This window comes from Bombus impatiens, unplaced genomic scaffold (genome assembly GCF_000188095.3).
Source record: "Bombus impatiens unplaced genomic scaffold, BIMP_2.2 scf_0044, whole genome shotgun sequence".
NCBI lineage: Eukaryota > Metazoa > Arthropoda > Insecta > Hymenoptera > Apidae > Bombus > Bombus impatiens.
In genome coordinates this window covers 1,433,920-1,454,776 of record NT_176463.1, presented here as the reverse complement: position 1 = coordinate 1,454,776, position 20,857 = coordinate 1,433,920, and the positions used below count along the sequence as shown (strand labels likewise).

At 37.0% G+C, this 20,857-nt stretch overlaps 1 protein-coding gene across 1 annotated transcript in view; it reads right to left on the bottom strand.

Moving 5' to 3' along the window:
• Positions 1–545: 545 nt before the first annotated feature.
• LOC100743090 (transcription factor AP-2-epsilon) overlaps positions 546–20,857 on the bottom strand; it is an 84,831-nt gene continuing 64,519 nt past the window's right edge. Inside the window, exons 6-10 of the mRNA XM_024370760.2 lie at positions 19,111–19,309; positions 11,624–11,742; positions 4,435–4,576; positions 4,112–4,283; positions 546–4,003 (exon numbers count right to left, since the gene is read on the bottom strand). Coding sequence (XP_024226528.1) covers positions 3,866–4,003; positions 4,112–4,283; positions 4,435–4,576; positions 11,624–11,742; positions 19,111–19,309 — 770 coding nt within the window. The 3' untranslated portion in view covers positions 546–3,865. The remainder of the gene's footprint in view (positions 4,004–4,111; positions 4,284–4,434; positions 4,577–11,623; positions 11,743–19,110; positions 19,310–20,857) is intronic.

Here is a 20,857-nt window from a genome sequence, read left to right as displayed (position 1 = left end):
TTGGAACAGAAATGATCTACAACATTCTTTGCAGTTGGCACAGAAATTCTGGTAGAAAAACGTCTTTTTACGGCCGTTCTAAGGATTATAAATAAGTATTAATTTACGGGACCTTAAGTCTAACGAGTCGCCTAAGTAATCGTGAATGAAAATAAGGGTTCTAGGATTTTTATCTGTTTTTCTTTCATTCTCATGATCTAACTAAACCCACGGCGTTGGTCTTAAAGCTGGAGGAAAGTTCTTTTCCTATTTTTCGTTACCTCTTTTCTTTCTTCCTCAATTTTTGACTGAAGAAAACTGCGATCGAAGCGCACGCAACATCGCAAGAGGAGAAAATTACATATATCGTTGGACATAAAATTTGTCGACGCAATAAAAATCCGATACATTAATCGGGATTAGCGTGAGTTACTTTGAGTAAACTTCGAAGGTTGTGTCTCTTCAGTAAACGAAAAAACGGAGAGATATTTGATGCCCTCCACGATCACGCTAGTACTTCACCTCTATGAAAAAACATGGAATGATAATAGTAATTTTACGTGTTCTTTTTTTCGCCTTTCGTTTTTGCTTTGCGTTATCCGTTTATGTCTTAGTAATATTATGATTATATCACAAGAAAGATTCAAATACTCTGTACATATTATCCCGGAACGCGAGACATTTGATCAGGTTTCTTAATCTTACATTTACATACGCTTAAGATTTAATTACAAAGTTAGATATGTCTCAGGTTCACCTGGTATTGTACTTCAACGCAATCTCTCGTGCTTCTACTCCGCGTTTGCTTGCCCGATTTCTTTCACTTCATGCACGAAACTTTTCCAATACTTTCGATATCATTATATCAACAATCGAGATCGTTCCTTTACTACGATCCTTTCATTTGTAACTTCTACGAAACGAGAGTTCGAAATGCGTTTCGTAGAAACTTAAACGGTGATCTTCCGGCATTCGTTCGGTATCTTCGGCTGCTCGCTTCTAGTCGCTGGTTCTTACGTTTCTAAACTCGATATCGTTAATTGGCACATCTCAAATGGCAACTTTCGCATTGGCACGATGAAAATGATCCTCGGAAATGATCCTTAGACTTTTTGTTCTTTTTTTTAAATTTTTCGGCACCGACGATCGCACACGCCCAAGCCTTGTTCCGTGTTTCCTAAACGAAATTCGTAGAGCAGTTGTAACAAGGAGCAAAATACGTAGTCGAATTACCGATGATTGATACACTCGTTACTGGAAATCGCTAAATTCGGTTTCGCAGCATCAATTTTTCTAAATACGTACAAGTTAGAAACAAACAACCGATTGAAACGTATATCCCAATCGTCGAATGAATGTAAATTGTTCGACGTCGTTTAACAATTCTTTTGAAAGTATATATACTATATACGTTACTCGTTTATTCGATCTATCCGTCGTATCAATTACAGAGATTGATGGAGATTTATGCTACAAATCTATGAAAGTTACGTGTTATTACGTAGCAAGTACGCGAAGTGGATCGATCGAGCGCAATAACGAAGCATCGAAACATCGTCCGAAAATTGCAACGTTAAATAGGGATCATCGTGTTAAGAGATCATAAAAGGGTTTTCGTGTGAAATTATGTATAGCTGATCGAAATATTAATAGAAATACTTGGAGAGCGAAGTTCGCACGGTATACCTCCAACTAGCTATTCAAGAAGAAAATCTTTTATTACGTGGATGAATTGGAATGGATCTTGATTAAAAATTCGAGTATGGAATAAAAGTAGCTCTTAATACGCGTTCAATAGAAAACTATCTCGTATCATAAATCCCTAATTGACTACCAAGAAATCGTTCGAAAACAGTGTTATCGTCTTGTATGCGAATAACAATCGGCGATTACCGCGATAAATAGGCAACTGCAGCGAACGATGATTCAACCATTTTCGTGTCCATATTTTGATTTAAACAAAACGTGATCGGTTACTAAAGCAGTAGATAACGACTTTAAATTAATACTTTTTTAGCCTCAGACGGCTGTTGCATGTTCTCACCGCGTGAATTTTCATCTTTTTCCTTATTCGCTCCTTTAACATCTTTGTCTAGTCTCGCATGAAATGATCCACATCATACGTTTCCATACTCTCGTGGAAAATCGTCGTAGAGATTCTAACGAGAGGACCAGGACAAGAGATGAAAAGTAGACGATAACGTCAAAAAATTTCGTGGCTGAGTCCATAATTTTAATTTCCGAGTTAAATATATTTTTTGTACTACATTTGTGGAATGTAGTACAGTAATTGTACGATAAATTGGTTTCTTTTACGATAAACGAAGAAATTAAGCGATAAGAAATCCCATAAAGGACGCCCGAATCATAAGGTGAATGTACGTTTATAAGGAAACTTGTAAGGACCATGAATATGCTTTTGCATATAGCATGTTTAGATATAAATGAAGTTGAGTTGTCTATGCGGTAGACTCAGTCAGTCGATATAAAGGTGGTCCATAAAACTTTTGCAAGTGGATTTACAGTCGCAGACATAAAATTGTAAGTTGTACGCGGTATAGAGAGCGATATATCACTACGCTGACAATATTAATGCTTACGTAACAGCGTCATGATCGATACTGCGCGTATGTCGGGCGCTCGGTAATGAGCAAAGAATAGTTATGCTTGAGCAATATAAATAGTCGACCCAAAAATTATACGGAGAGAAATAAAAGTTTGCTGTGAACTGCGCTTCTTTCTTTTTTGTCGTACCTCTGTGTGTGCTTTTGATTATCGATCGATTCGTCGTATCGATCGAGTCGTAACAGTGGACGCAGGCGTAGACATCCAAATTCAATTAGTCCGGATATATTTTTGTGTATTTTTTTTTAAATAGATTTGCCTTCTTTAAATAAATTTTTTTATCTGGAATTGAAAATGAATTTCTAGCCATCATCTGAATCTGTACATTTCACATTATATTTTGTTTTATTTGGAATTTTTAATCATTCCATTAGACTGTATTCTATCGATAAAATGCGAAATTTGTAAAGATCTGAGCGAGAATAAGTCGTAACGATTGCACAAACGTTTCAACTATCACTAAAGCTATCACAAGTAATCGTAATGCGTATAAATATCTTCGAACCGTTTGATGTGCGATCGCACACGAGAGAGAACCTATGAAAATAAACGGGGAAGACGTAATAAAAGTTTCAACTCTATATCATGATGATCGCGGATCCCGTCGAATCGATCGATACGTTCTTTCTCGTTTGACACAGATGCGTTTCAAGACTGAGCAGGCAGTGAAAGAATAAACGGTAATTACATTTCATTACAATTCCTATATTTTACTCGAGCAGATCCTTGTTGTAACGAACGTAATCGCGGATCGATCCGCGAATCAAAGATCCTTGATGTTTCTTCGAAACGATATACAAGTACGCCGACTGTGTTCTTTCCGTTAAACCGAGGATAAATGAAGTATAGTGTCTTGTTTATATCTCATTGCCGGTCATTTTGACTCGACCAGATCTTCGATGAACCCTGTCTGAGGTCCACGATTGCACATTTCTTGTGACGTCTCGTCATTCATTTATCTAGTACACTTTCGACCAGCCAACCTCGGCGAACACGGATATCCGCACGTATCGCGCCAATATTTCTTCGAGTAGGCCTCCTTTCTCGTCCATTCTCTTCGTTTCTCTTCATGTTTATTTTTCTCTCTTTTCTTTTTTTTTCTTCATTATACAATGGAGCTCGTGGCTGCGCGGACATACGTGTCGTTTCAGTGGTCCACCAGAAGCTGTTCGCGATTAGCAAAACTCGCGAAAACTCAGTTGTACGGCCAGGAGTGCCTGATTGAAGTGACCACATTCGAGGTAGGCGGGTCCTCTGGGCGTCACTTCTTCATGTCGTTCATCAACGTGCCGTCCTTGCTCTTATTCGTGTCGAGGTTCGATTGCTGACTACTTGTCACGCCGCTCCCGTTGCCTGGGTACATCTTCTCAAGGTGATTCAGGGACTCGCTTAGGAACTTCTGTAATCGATAATTTCGATTATCTAAATGAACGAACTGATACTTGAAATCATTAACCGTAGAGATATTGAAAAGATAGTTATACAATTTAAATATTTCAAGACGTACCTGTATTGCCGTAAGAGCGGCTACAATTGCAGGACTTCCGAATCCGTGTGATATGAGAGAGAAATGTGTTAGGTGTCTCTGTATGCTTGGGTCGAGGATATGTTGCGGCCGTGTATTGCAAAGTGGCGATCTGTCTTGATTGAGAAGATCCATCAGCTCTTTGGTGATTTGTCTGAAAAAATAAATTTCAAATTTTAAACGAATCTAAACGTCCTTACGCATGAGATTTTATTCTTCTCTTCGATCAAATGAATTTCGAGCAATCTCGATTATCTCGATATCTCTCGTCATTGTTCGCACGCCGTGTGGAGATAAATTCTTACTTGGTGGCATGAAGAAGTTCTTTTCTCCTGTAGGAATCTTGTGGTTCACAATGCTGCCGACTGAGGTATTCGGCAACTTGTTTCGCAGGGAATTCGGTTTCGCAGACATAGCCGAAGTCTCTGGCAAGGTGAATGGCTTCTCCTGTAAAAAAGAATATAAGATATAAAACGCCTCGTTATGGGAATTTCGATTACGCAACCCATCATATGGATATATATGAATTTTTTGCGATTCATTTACGACTTAACGGGCTAAAGATAAAATCTTCCTTATCGGAATCTACAAATTGCGTTCATTAAAACTAATTTACTACCCAATTCTAACGTCTATTTTAAGTGCGTGTTACATTCTACGAATTATTTCAAACATTCTAGATTCCACGAATAATGCCACTATAGGTATATAATAAAGGTATATAATAGGTATATAATAAAGGTATAATATAGGTATATAATAAAGTAAATGGCCAGGAAACATGGACCAAGTAAACATTTCTCTAATTATCTGTCAAATACGCAATGCATCCGCGTTGCTTTCTAGCTTCATATTGAATTTGAGAAGATATTTGCTGCTATTGTTATGAAATAATCCCTGATACTGTATCATGATAATTACATGTTCTAAATAAGCTAGTATAGTACTAGTAATATAATGGCAGTACACAAGTTGACAAGTACTATATTCAGTATATTGAGACATCTTCAAATATCAGGTTCATCTTTCCTAGAATTACACTGTACAAAGCGAGATAAGTTCTGCTCAATCGCCGATAAGTCTAATTCTCCTATCATCTTAGCCAAAAGTCAAGAGGAATACAGAGACGTTTTAGAAAGCCAACGGTAGAAATCTGAGATTCCTCGATTTAAAACAAACTGAACATAGCCATTTCGCGCGTGCCACATACAGGATTGTTCCGTACAGGAGGAACGAACTAATTTACGATAATGAAACGGCACACGTACTTTCTCTTAAGCACGTGGTTCGTTTCTCCCCTTTCAGAACAATCCCCTTCATCCGTCACTATTTCTCTCTTACTCTCGCTATTTCCCTCTCACTATATTTTTTTTACTCTCCGGTCTCTCTATGACCCTCACCCTTTCTCTCTTGCTTCCGATGATGGCAGGTAATTAGGTACCTACAAGCAGGATCTCGTGAAAGATGGAAGCGGACCCGTTGGGCGCTATTATCGACAACCGAGGAAAACCACCCGCAGGCCTGCCGCATTTTGCCTACTACGCGATCGAGAACACAGGCTCGAGAGCCACCTGCAGCTAACGAATTATCCAATTTCGCAAACTCGTTCCACCGTTTCTTCCTTTTTACGCGGGTGAAAAATATGCAAAACGCTCCTGATAATTGCACCTTCGTGTATCCTCGTTTCTACCGTCCTCTCACTGCGTTCGAACGAAACCTTCCAGTGGGACAATAGTTCTGTCGAGGTACTGCAACGGATTTTTAAGCCAGTATTGGAACTGATTTGTAGCTCTGTCGAGTACCGGAATTGATTTTTATCGATTGTTTCGAGGTCAAAAGTAATCCATATTTTTTACTCTTTTTAATTATGAATAAATGGAGTTGGTTTAATGGAACAATTTTATACGATATACGCAAGACTAGTTCCCTACACGGTGCAGCTATAAACTGCATACGCGAGATACGATTATTGTTCAGTGGTTACACTGTACACAACGTAGTTGTAAGAATGTTGCAATATACTATTTCCACTTCGATATCTGCTGGAAATGATACAGCACGAATTGCGTGAAACAAACGAATCGAAAATATTACAAAACCGTTTCACAACTGATAGTAATTTACATAATGCTTCATAATGTATTTTATCTTATGATCTCAATCACGATGAAACATAATGTTTAAAATTATACGCCTAACGATTGTAGCAAGATTTAAAGAAACTTTCTTCTACCTTTTCAAGAAGCATATCTAGAATTGTGAACATGCTCGTCATCTTTAAAACGATCGGTTCTAGAATCTTTCTTCTACTTTTCCGGGCAATATACCTAACATTACAAGCATATTCGATCCATTTATCGGTCTGTTCTCCTTTCATTATATCATATCCCAGCATCGATAATTACATCATGATTTTAATAAAATTTTTTAAATCGGTATATATCATGTGTATAAAAAGTCAAAAATGTCCAAAGAATTTCTCACCGTGAACTCTATCTCTATCATTTACAGCCTTTTTTCTATCAAACGAACGTGTACTATAGGCGATGCATCGAATAGCTTATTCGTATTAGTGCTTCTACGAGCGTATTTCACAGTTTCCCTTGATAATATTTATATGTCCGCGAGGATAGCTAATAAAAGCTATGAAATATTCCTGCATTGTCGATAGTCACCGTGTAAAAGTTGGTTTACAACATTGTAGATGCGTATAAACTGGGAAGGATCGGTCTTGAGCGAGGCCTGAATTAAACGCGTGTCACCATCACCGACTATCGACAATCTAATCGTGAACGCAAGTCGCGCAAGTGTCTGCACGATGCACGTACAAAATGCAACAGGTCGTTTTAACTAGCTTTTAGTACCGTACACGAGACTCAGTTACACAGCCAGTGATTTGCATATGAGCCCGTCACATTGCGTGTTTCATAACCTTTTTTAATTTCCTTTTAAATGAATTGATATTTCTGTCACGTTCATAGCCGAGAGATGCACGGTTTACGTATGCTCGTGTGCACATGGGCTTAGTTCGCGGAGATATTTGTTGCGAGACGTTAAGATCGTTTCTTTTTATGGAACACGGCAATAGAGTTCTTACGGAAACCTTTTCTATGATTTGTCCTTTCGTTGATAGCATTTCTTTTTACATCAATCGTTGTTACGAATCGCGTGTATTATCACACTGAAACAAAGTGTGCCTTCTTAGAATAACAGGATAAAGATAATATGCTGTTGTTAATTAATTTTATATAACACAAATTCTATACATAATTTTTTTTGCAGCAAGCGTATAATCAAGATTTAGGAAGACTAATTCTTAGCATATCGTCAACATCATTTGCGATGAATATTCGATCAACAGAGATAGTGTTAATGGTGCAAAAATAAAAATTAGCTATACTCGTCTTATCTGGTTCAGGAAAATGATATCCATTGCTAGAAAAAATCACTGCACAGACCCTCAACAATCTTATCGATCGAGAAATTGGCTCTCGAATATCTCTCGAAAGAAGGCAATCGATCGAAACGATAATCTATGATAAAGACGTACAGCGAGACAACTCAATGCGACGAACGGGCCGCGCAATGCAGATGAGGACCACAGATTGGTCGAAGATTGCAGATGCGAGCTGCAGATTGATATACGTGGCAGTACGAGAGAACGAATCAGCAACGTGACTCGCGAATTAACGATCAGCCTTTTTACTTGATGACTTTACTGTGCTTGTCGCCCGATGTTCGATCGAAAAATCGATGCGATCATTACGAAGCGGTTGCGAGATTCGATTAAAAGACTTATCCGTTTCGTTGTTCGCGTTGTTCGCTTCCAGTTCGGTAATCGCCGTAGTAAATTAGCGAAGAGTAATCGAATAACGCTAGTTGGCGTGTAATCTGCCTAAGGAAATTTTCATCCCATTTTTATAAAATCGAATTGAACGCCTGGTATGTATTACAATTCAAATATATTTATGAAGATGAACTGTATTGGAAATAGGTACGGGTTTAACTTGATAATTGGTGCAGTTGTCAATTAAAAGTGTTTCTTGAACGAAGGTTATTACTATTAGGTGATAGGAAACGAGTTAGTTCAGTTTGCTTGTTTTAACGTTATTTCTATCATAGGTATGTATATGTAATATCTATCATCTACCTACATGTATTTCAAACGATGTGGTTAATACATTCACTTCTTGTATTTCAAGTCCACGTCCGGTCGATACATATTTTAATTAATATTTTCGATATTTTTCTTATAATACAGTTTGCTTTAAATCTTTAGAAAGATGAAGTGAAAGAACCGTAAAAGGTGTCGATAGTACAACCTCACAGACGTTCGTAAAATCCATAGGTCTACTCGGTATGATCAATCTTTGATAACGATCGTAAATTATACTGCTGTTGTAATGTGTCTCGGTGAAGAATTTCGGGGGATTCTCTTCCGCGTACCTCCAAATAGCAGATAGCTACGAGTATGCTTGCGGTTTCGCCGCTGCGTTGCGCTGTTTCGAAACTCTCGATTGCGATCGATACGCGGAAAATATGTATAGGTACATAAGAAGCAACGATGTATTGTATATATACGAACTGTTCTGCTTTCATATTTATAATGTCATATAGCGTATTCTACTTATTTGACACGCAAATAAGCGAAATTTCTTTTATATGGCGTGTCATTTTCTAACTTAAATAACATTCACCTAAAGCAATATCATTTTTAAATCAATTGGCAGTGATAAAAATATAAATAAAAATCATAATTTTTATTCTAAATAAAGTAAAATAAAAATATTTCATTATCTTTATACAATCTTGATAAAGTAAATGTAATTTTTAAAAAAGCATTAGAATTTCACGCAAAAAGTTGCGATGCGCCAGGTGAAGCTGACAGCGAAACGAACTTTCGTCGTATGTATAACCGAGATTGCGTCACTCTACGGCACAAATTTACGCATGAATCACGCACAGGTATACGTTAATCGTATGCGACCAGAGTATACCTATACACCTGGTGCGTTTACGTCCTCCATTCGAGAGGAGGTTCCCACACTTTCGCTGCACTCTATCGGCTCCTTCCACGGCTATCACATCCATGTACCTGCTAGACGCACGTGGATATTTCGAAATATTATATCATTCAGCGAATTTGGCTTTTCACTATAAGCGTTTAAAAATTGTACCATAAATTATATACTTCAGATTGATGGATTTATAGTTATATGTTATGTCCATTGTACTTAAAAGTTTTCTTTTCTCTATGATTTGCAATGATATTCATAAATCTACAAAGCAATATTTATAAATCAGAAAGATTATGGACAGGTTTCTCCACGGATTTATATATCTGAACAAACGCGAACAAAGCTAAACTTACTTTAAATTGATAAATCCGAATTTAATCTACGTTATATCATAAAGAGAGAGTCAGTGCGAAATATCGAAGTCGATAAACGGACACGAATACATCCAACGTTCTGTTTGAACGATTCATAGACTGTGAAAGAAGCCGATAGCGAATTCCAATTAACGTGCTGTATTCCTTACTGTTACAAATCTACACGGTTAGGCGTTGTGCAACACATAACTAGATTTTATTCAACGATAGCGTGTCCCATATATTTATTCCAGTTATTCAAATAAGCATCGATAATAGCGAATATGATCAAGTATCCGTATTCGTTATATTCTTCTTCATATATTATACGCGACTATTAAAGGAAGAAGCAAAAACGATAAGAAAAAAGGAAGAGTGAAAGGAAGAAAGAAAAGATACTAGTTGAAGTATAGAACACACGGCGGTTATTCCAACAGAGTATCTTCGAGATTAACTTCCGTCTTCGAAATGCCATCGAGAAATGAAGATTCTAAATGTCCGACAAAACGAGTTTGAAAACCTGTATGTTGCTAGACAGTTAATTAGATCGCTGAACGGGATAGCCCGGGAATACGGTCCAGTAACTTCATAGAATTGATTCTATGGTTTATGCGTTATTAAGAAGCTACGTCCCTTATTCTCTTGCCTTGTACAATAAAATTACGTCGCGACAGCGTGTTAAAAAGAAGCAGAAGTTTATTGTTCGAGCACACAGCTATTTGATTCGACTTTTGGACTAACTAACTTACATATAAATAATGAACACTAATTCTATAGAACACGGGGAATAATTTGTTGCTAAAAAATTGAGTATTAAATTTACTGAAATGTGATTTACATTATAGATTGTAGAATAACTTTCAAGTAGTTCGTTCATTAGAAATGTTTCATTACTTATTATAAGCACAGTTTTTCCAAAAGGTTAAGTATCAAATTATCATATTACTGCCATTCAAATGACGAATTGAATTCCTTGAACTTTTTTCCATTCAGTTAAATGCTAGATGATATCATTATTATGATATTTTATAGGTTGACAAGCATCGTGTCGACGATATTCCATGAATCTCGACAAACTGACCGCTAAAACACACGCTGATTACACACGCACATGCCTCGGTCATTCTTCGCGATGTGTCAGTGTCGAGGAAAGAAAAGTCAAGACGGTGTTTTATAGACGCTCATTGACCATAAATTATAATCAATGTCGGCACCAACACTCGAACAATCCGCCAGTCGCGTCATTAGAGCTTCGTCGGGATAGGTCAACTTTTATATGTATCTACAACCTCGTTGATCGAAAGTGTGTTATTAAGAGTGTGGTTAACAGTGGACATCCCTAGGGATGATCCTGATTAACTGACTCATCTTGTATTGGATGTTCGCGAGCGTGCTTTGACTACCATTAAAAAGTACTTAACGTCATTCAGTTTACGCGAACAATTTTATCGGAATAATTCCGAAGCTGTATAAATCATAAAGGTGAATCGTAGCTTCTAATCTATGATAATTGCAATTAGAAATGGTAGCTTCTTTTATTTGTAAATTGTTTTTTGGAAAAAGGTCTTAATTGGAAAATACAAGAATGGTTAATTAATTTTAAATTTAGTATAACAGATCTTATAATAAATGTGTTTTCACAATAGATAATTTTCATTTAATACCCGTAATTTTATTTCTATAAATTCTCGTTCAACAGTATTTTCCAATCAATTTAATGATACGTAGGTAATATTGACATTAACATAACGACATGTATCGCGAATTAATATTATAATATCGTTTACGTAAATGTAAATATTTTCTTGCTTTTGATCCATTAATCGTTAGGCATACATTAAAATAATTAAATGCTGTGTAAAATAATTAAATGTGTGATTTATAAATCTGCATCCTTAACCTTCTGGCATAAGTAACTCGTATCGAATTCCTAAAAAATTGTAAGATCTTTGTCGTACATCGATTGGAAAATAATTTAAATGCATTTAATTATACGAATTTAATTTTTCTTTCAATCACTAATTTTCATTTGAATTATCGCGAGCAACAACGTATTTAAAAAATATCTTCTGTTTAGTTAAACTGTAAGTTTTATGGTTAGACAAGTACAATTTTCAACTCACCTTCCACTAAGGATGTTAAAAGTGTGACATTGGCGGCCTTCCTTCTTCCTGCTGGCAAATTTAGCCCAATTTTTTCCAATTTTTCCCTAAGCAGACGTCCGCCGTTTTTGGACTTTGCTCTACGAAACATAAACAAAAAAATACAATCATTAAGTATTACATTAACATATAACATCTGGAATAAAATATTGTAATGATCGTAATTATTCGATGTAACACTTTAATGTAAAAAACGAAATTGTTTATTTCTTTTTCTTTTTCTGAACACAAAAGGTAGCATTTATTACACATCACAATATATGTTAGATCACGAGGTGAAAAGATATGTCATAGGAAAATAAATTTACAAGCAAGAAACTTGCTAATGCATGTTTTTGTAATAATTATTCGGCTTTAGTTGATCGTTTACACGATCCAAATATTTTACTGCATTCGTGCGTTTCTTCGTGTAAATTCAGTAAAATGTAATCCTATTTTTTAATTCAACCGTTTCTTCGAAATGTAACTTTGTACCGTATAGTGTTCGTAACACACGCTTTAAACTAAGGCTTGCTTTAGAGCGCTGAAATTTCGAAATGGAATTGCCCCATTAATCATCTGTGCCGTGATCTTTGACGGAAGAAAAAAGGAATCGACAAGCAACTAGGAAGAAGGAGGGAGAGAGATAGAGAAACAAGAAAATTAGCATAATCCGTAACTACGCGTGTCATCCATCGACGATTGAGTAACTTAACTTTGTAAGTCGCTTGCCGAGCAGGATACTACTTTCAAAAGTATACGCATTCACGTGTTGCAAAAACTTCCAACTATCTTACAAATTGCTTGGATAAAAAATTAATCACACGTTAAAATGTTTTTGAAAAATTTTGAGAAAAATATAATTTCAAGGTTAAATACATATGGCTCTAGCACTCAATTAAGGTTACGAAGACGACTCATAAGCCGTTCAATTCTCATTCTAAATCTGTTACATACCACAATTCCATCGTTCTTTTTCTTACAGCTCTATTTAAATGTGCGAAACGATCTACGAATAGAAATATTTAAACGGAACAGAGTAAACATTTCACAAGGAAAGACGTCAAAAATACCGAAAAGAACGACGACGAAACTTTTTTATTCTAGCACTTCTATTTAAAGAACAGCCTAAAACCTTTCACAGGCTCTCGTGTATATTTCGCGGAATATCTTGAAGAATTCGATAGCACTTCTTAACACACCCTATTCATCCATCATTCGTGGACCGAAATATAACGGTAATACGTACCTATACACATCGGCTACCTTTGTTCGGCTTGAGTAGCCGGTTCATCCGGTAATCTTTCGCTTCACTCGGCAATTAATACACTTTACCGCTACGAATTTTTTTAAATATATCTGCCGAAAGGATCTACACTCTGGAATATCCTATCGCTCAAAAATATCCGGACACTTACTCGTCCTTGACAGGATGTAATTTAATCGCTAAATAATGGACGAAAGAGTCTGTAATGATTTTATCTATCATGATCATTACACTTACGCAATATGGAACAATATAAATTGATCTTTAAAAACTAATACGGATTAACGAAATTGTAGAACTCTTTATCTGTGGATTATTTAATTTCTAGTTTATAAATGTATAGTCTGCTAACAAAATTGTAGTTATCAAATTTTTCTCCTGCGATCTTCATTTATCAAACAAGAACGCAATAGTAAGTCCAGAAACTAATGCTTCTAATCATTACTTTTCCATTAATTTGTAGGTACACTTCGTCCGAATACATATAAATAATAATGTACGTTTCGATGATAGTTCCTTACGAAGATCTTGGAAGCATCAGTGATACATAGTGAAACACAATGATATCATCTTTTATCTATAATTTATGCTCGTTGTAACCTCCATCGATGCGGCCGTATATACCGACCGAAACTTGATTTAGAAGTGTACCTTCGTTCCAGAGAAATTCCTCAGGTAATTTGTGAACGTTTATAGTTTCGGGGATCAGATAGCGTTTTACTGGTCACGATAAACCTGTTGTGCGTTGTGCTGCCTCCACGGACGATCAAACGTTCCTTTTTTTTTGTATCTTTTGATGTTTCATTGTAGAACCAGTCGAACTGAAAGCTTTGATTGAATTTCAACAGGACGATACGAGATTTTTATTTTCTGGTTTATTGTTCTCGATTTCGAGAAGTGACGTATTCTATTTTATATCGCTGGTGTTTGTATTCGGTTCTGATAGATGAAATTTATAATATTCCTTCTCATAGATTTATATACAGATAGCGTTGAAGTATCACGTGACTAGTAACTTTCATTTAATGTCTACTTAAAATATAGAAAGCATCTTTTTTAAATTATAAAAAAACTACGAATCTCCGCAAGAATGCAAATATACAGTATAAATTCGAACTCTTCGAAGAATTTTGTACTGTTGCGTAAATAAAAGCTACTTTGCATAAAAAAATCCACTGAATTAACGGAAGATTGAATTTAACCAAAGAATCACACGTCATAAGTCATTAACGCGATATCGTTGGTTCAAGTATTTCCTCGTGAGCAGTTAAAAGCACGCACGCATCCTGTTAATGTCACGGTTCTTCTCTCGTTGCAGTTAACACTCGCTGATAAAAATATATCGTTTCTCACGGCATGTGCATTAACGCACGATTATCCTGACATAAACTGTGTAATTATCATCGGTGTCAGGACATTTGCCATTGCCCCGTAATCCAAAGAAAACTTCGTTTTATGCAACCCAATGTCCTTCCACTTGTGCGCTTGTCCTTCCATTCGACTCGCCCGCGAGTGTTTCACGCTATGTTCGAGCAATACGCGTGATGACAGTATCCCCATATATTTATTATATAGTGATTCCTTTGTACGTGACGAGAGCAATTCTCTACTCATTACACAGTCTTGTCCCGAGAACGATTCTCACTCTTCTTCAGCGATCTGCTTCCCCGAGATTTCCACGATCTTCTTCGCGCCCTTCCCTACTCGATTCTCCCCCGATATGAACTTTAGGACACCCGGCAACACCCCTGATTACTCGAGACGTCCTCGACTACTGGCATCGTTAATCGTCAAACTCTGCGACTGTCGAGTGCTATTGATAAATCAATGAATCCTTCGTGATCGAATTTATTATAGAGTGAAAAAGTAGTATAAAAATTATCAGATATAGGAGAACATTGTTTTTATAAATAAAATGTATCTTCTCATTCTTAAAAAATTGATGTGATTTCATTTAAGTGTTCTCCACTAATATTTGTTACTTTTTGTGTTTCGAGTATATTAATAAAAGTAGTAACAAAAAGCGAGAGAAAAACTCAAGGAAGCAGAAAGATGAGAAAGGCAACATTTTTAGGACCAAAAACTCTCTAGTTTGTTGTTGTACAAACGTAGTTGACGATTTTATGAATTACAGGTTGAATTACAGAAATTTGATATCTTATGTTTTCTTTAGCGAATAAGATCGTATGAGTTTAATGGTATTTATTGTTAGGAGTTAATATGTTATCTAATTATTCGCAGCTGTTACTAATGCTAATTAAGCGTAGCAATTTTTTATTTCTCAAGCGTTTTTTAAATGATTTAATTTGGACTATTTGAACCGTGCTGTTTTTTCGAAATCGCAATAAATCTTGTGACTACGAGTGCTCGAACGAAGCGATAAAAGATAATAGATGAAGAAAACAATCTGTAATACGACCGACAAATGAACATCAATCTTTTTTCAAATAATCGGCGATGCTTAAATTATCCGACATTCCTAGTACAAACAATCGTATCTGGAGGATCTTTTGAAATGTAATATAACTGTCGATCGTAAAACTTCGTTTGGTCATAAAGATGCAACGCAATTCGAAAGAGGAGAAAGTAGAAGAAATAGATAAACAAGGGGGAGGAAAAATGTAAGAAAATTTATGGTGCTATCAAATAACCATTTAAAAATAATTTCTCAATGTAACTGTTATCGTTTACACTACCTATTCGAATTAAGAAGCTATCGCCGTTTCTTTTTATGCTTGTGTTTTAAAATGTTTAAGAAATGTTAAAAGAACGATAATTTTAAGCAGCGCTAGCTATATAATTATAAAGTTTTTAAAATCTCCTTAAATTTTACAAATAACATAGATGTTCACCACGAGAGAAATCTTTAGTAATCGAAAGAAAAATAAAATTGGCAAGTAAAGATTATCCGATCATAAAGTTTAAAACTTCGTGCCATTTGTATATTGCTTAAGAGGCGTATGTATTTACAGTTTTACAGATGACTTTCGTGGTTGCTGAAACTAATGATAACTATGTCTTATTGTCGACGATGTTTCGCGTTAAAACACAAAAATTACAATGCAAAATTGGTTGGTACTCGACAGTAATTTGAAAAGTCGTTAACCAATTGTGGGAACGGCCAGATACGAAAATGAAACGTGAAATTATGAATAAAACATATGTTCGAATGGACTTTTACGATTGCCGCGTGAAAAACGCGCGTGTAGTTACGTTTCCCGGCTACGAGGTGCGTAAACTTTTTGCACCACTTCGACAAACATTTGCACGATCATTATACGATACACCGTGGAATCTGAATAGCTTTTCAGACATAATCACTCGTAATTTAAATGCGAAAAGAAGTTAGTGGCGTTCCGTCATCGTAAAGAATTGTTAAAATGTCAATTGCGCTTACAGCTTATGACCCGTACGAGTTTATCTTTCTTTATATCTAAGGGGATGTGATACATAATTAACACGTATCTTATTTAATAACGGTTAAAAAAGTAAGAAAAATTACAATTCATTTAATTTTACGGGATATTTTATTTTTCTCGGGAGTCCACTTCGTCAAAAATGAACGCGTGTTGATTTAAATTAATGTAGCAGCTCACACGAAGCTTATACCTTCATGCATCGTCGCTAAACTCTACTATAGTTACATCAGTATCAATTCCTTGCATTCAATAAAAGTACCGTACTCATGTATCAAAATCCTTGATCATATATAAGTTGCCCGAACTAGCAACCTCCTGTTCTCTCAGTTCTGCTTTAAAATCATCACCGCAGAGGCGAATTTCAGAATCGTCGCGCGTTTTGGCGATTAATAAAATATTTAAACGTCATCCTCGCGAGGGGATCGATCGGACGAGCTGCTATTATAATTTTGGCGGAGCAACTGACAGTTTTAAAGCGGCTGCGTCTCGGAAACGAACGCATGATCGTTCTCTTGGACTCGTAGCGTAAAAGCCGTGTCGTAGCGTAAACCTTAATCCATCGTGAAGGTATGGAACGCGTCGCGGAGGAACAGGAGTTGGCTATGAGGACTGGTGAGGTGGAGAGAGGAGGACACGAGAGACAAAAGAAAGGCAGATGGGCACGGTAGAAATGTATGGTGGCAAGAGAACCCGGCGCGTGTAATTATCAGCCAGATCGCTATTCGAATGGATGAATTATATCGTCGCGGTCTGCGGTGTGCGTCGAATGTAACGCTGCCAGCCCGAGGGCTGCTCGTACAACCAGGAATTGACACTCGAAGCTATGCAATTATTAATGTCTCATTTGCATCGGGGATAGATCGGCCGCTTTATTGGCAGTTTATTCAGCGTTCTCCTTTTTTCCTCCACCCCCACTTATCCAGCTCGCGTTCTCGTGGAATTTGCTGAGGTTCGATCCGCGGATAATCCTAACCGCGAGAGGCCGTGGGCTACGTTTTATGGGTAGTTAGCCATCTACGAGTTCGCGCGCGTAGGCGGGTGGAGAACGTTACAACTGTTTTTGTTCGTTTGATCGGTGCTTGTTACAGCCGCGACGAGAGAAGCATGGATTTCTGAATGATTCGAGGCATTCACGAGTGTTTTGTATGGAGAAGGTTTATGAATTCAAAGAAGGCAAACATGGGTCTAAGGTTTCGTAATGGTTTTGTGACGGTTGTGCCCAGCGATTGAAATTCTTGTTTAGCGCTTTGTGATTAATTTTGTTATTAACGTTAAAGCATGGTAACGGTATTCGATGTTTCGCCTTCATGAGTTGTGGATCGTTATTTATCCACCGATCGATCACTCACGATTATATAGATATAGCAACGACCATCAATGTTAAATCCCTACGATCAGAATTCTGTTTGCTTATAATAACAAAATATTACAGTTGGCACTAATTCTTCACTTTGATCCCATAAAAATTATAATCCCTAATAACTTTGATACGTTCTACAGAAATTATCCAGACGCAGACACGTTAAATCATACTACCCTCCATTTAAACATGGCAATCAAATCTTCGTATTTCCGCGAACGTGGAAGCATTGACTCGCATCACTGTTTCCTCCGTTGCCGTTAAAGTCTCGCGTATCAGGAGCGACGAAGACGAACAACTTTCTATTACTATTTATTACGGCTGGCTATACGTAGCTCCGAGTTAAATCTCACAATCAGTCAGATCTCTCTTTCGTTTGTAATCGGCGATTCCTCGAGCAAAAAGTCGAACACACCGCGTGCGTCATACACTGATCCACGTACGAGTTTGCGTATATACTATATGTATACGTTTCACGTGCGTGAGATACATCCGGCCGTAGATACCGGTGATTTATCCACGCCTTTGGTGATAAAGCATTGCGCAACGGATAATGTTCTGGCCGAGTAAAATGGTGAATCAGATAAAGAACGGCTCTTCCCGCTTCCAAGGGAGAAACTCATAAATCAGCCGGCTGTCCGTGCTCGAGTAAGAGGTGGCCGAATGAAGCGAACGCACGTTTATTAATTAACTGACTGGATGAAGTCTCGTAACGGTTAAACGTATCGGTATCTCGATTCTTTGACTATTCTCTGGTTATTCCGTGACTATTCCCTGGTCCAGGCCATTGTTCCCTTACGATGGTATAACCCTCTCGGATGTTTCTACCGCCAACGACAAATGTCCGGAAGTGTTTATGTTATTCACAGCAACACGGTGTCTCGTGTTTCGCATCGTTCCTACGCGTCTCTCTTTAGATAATGTATCGGTGAGCATCAAGCGATACCGTTAAAATACTTAACACGTACTACTTAATTTGAGTAAGAGGAAATGGTAGTTTGTGTGCCGCCAGATAATTCAATTTCTAGATTTCGATTACCACGCGTAGGTAGCGATGAGATCAAGTTTAGTATATCGTATAGTTACAAATTCAACTCGATTATAATTTTTAATTATCTGCATTAATATTATACTACCGATATGAAGTTTAATTCGCCATATTAAATTTTCTACATCGTACGTTACAGAACTAAAATAATGTTGAAATAGCCTTTAAAACGAAGTGAAAAAACGACGTTGCATCGAATGTTTCAGTGAAAGAGTTGGAGCTTTCACGATGGTTCGTCGCTCAGAGTGTAACGACACGTCGTGTAACAACGTCGCGTCACTGTCTTACTACGGACGGGGCTAATCTCCTTATAAAATTGTATTATGCAAACGAGGAGCTGGTACAGACAGTGACAGTTTCAAAGCAATATCTTACCTCCGTAAGACTCCACCGAGGAGGCTCGCGTTTAAGCATTCCGGTGGCGATAGTCGTCTTTGTACCTCGGCTACCGTAACTTTGTACTTGCTGGTGCTGCTTAGTAACGATAATCGTCCTGGAACCGAACAGAACACGTCCGAAGGCTGCGCGTTCCCACTTAGCATCGCCTTCTCACTCCTGTCCGATGGTTTCATGTCTACAACAAACGAACAACCCACGTTTACATCTGAGAATTATGCGTTTTAACGATTGGAAACCAATTAACCGATGTACTGGGACGAGAAAGTGGTTCAACATTTTAATTTACGATGCAAATGAAGTCGATGTACTAATGAACGTTCATCGATTAAAACGTATCGAAGGATATCGAGACTGCGGTACCATGTAAGGTTTAAGAAATTTCTGATCGTTTTTTTTAAAATTCTAAGCAATTGAAATGTGGCATTTTAGATCGATGCCTGTGAATCTTAGCCTCGTGTTTAACGATGTTTCTCAGGATACGATGAACGTAAATGCAGAAAGATGTTTCTGAAAACCAAGTGATTAAACTTGCTGATATAGTCGGTTAAATGTTCGATAAAGTACACGATATTATTTATATAGTAAAAACATGTTAGTTTTATAAATGCCAACTTTGAGATACATCAGGTGTGTTATTTATATCATATTATTTATATCATACATATCGTACATATTTAATGCTTGTTATTCATTATCGTTTTCTGCTTCCTACGTTTTCATTGTCATTTTCTGTTCCCCTTGTTCATTTTCTGAGATCACAAAAAGTAAAAATAATATTCGAAACAGCGAAAGAAATAAATTATTCTATTTCGCAAAATATTGTCCAATTAATGTTGTTCCGTCGATGAAAGGAACGCAATAATCCACTTAAGAATACAGTGTTCTATTCCCATAAAAGGTCAAAGAGGGTTTAACGAGTGGCCGATAAGGAATACCGAAACCGTAGGTTCTTCTGAAATTACCTTATACCCGGTCCAAGTCTATCTGTATAGGTGCACAACCATGATATCGGGGCAATATCCTCCGCGAAATATTTTAAATTCGCCGTACCTCGTCCCGTTTTCGTTTCTATGCACCGATAGTCCCGCATTATTGCATCGTTGCTCTGGAATGCTTAATATAAGGCCGCGGGGTTCGGACAAAGCTGTGTTATTACAAGGCAAATCGATGGTCAACTTATAACTTGAAACTCTTCATCGTTGACTTCGCCCGATCATGAGGTATACCTATGGTTTATAGCCGTTTAAAACGAACGCTAGTTTTAAATCGATATCTTCGAAATTGTTGCTGAAAAATATTGTAATACGACAACGAAGTATGCCGCTTTTTTATCGTCCTTTATTTTCGTATAATGTTTAGGTTTTACGCATAAAAGTTCCGTTCCGCTTTCGATGATTCGAGTGAAACATAGGTTTATAGTATATTGTACGTAGTATTGGTCTTAGCGCCTTAATTTTGAGGGCAAGAGTTTTTCTAAACATTGAAAATATTTAGCAAGAACTTTGCCATCATCAAAATATTATTAAATGTTTGAAATATCATAATTAGGGATAGTAAAAGTATTTTCCAGTATTGTAATTTCCATGTTATTACAAATACCAATTCTTACCGTAGAAATCTGGTGAAATTTATTGTATCATAAAATACCCACGTATGTTATAATACAATACCATTTATCTGGTTGAGATTTGATTTGGATTGACGCGTAATTCGTTTGTACAGC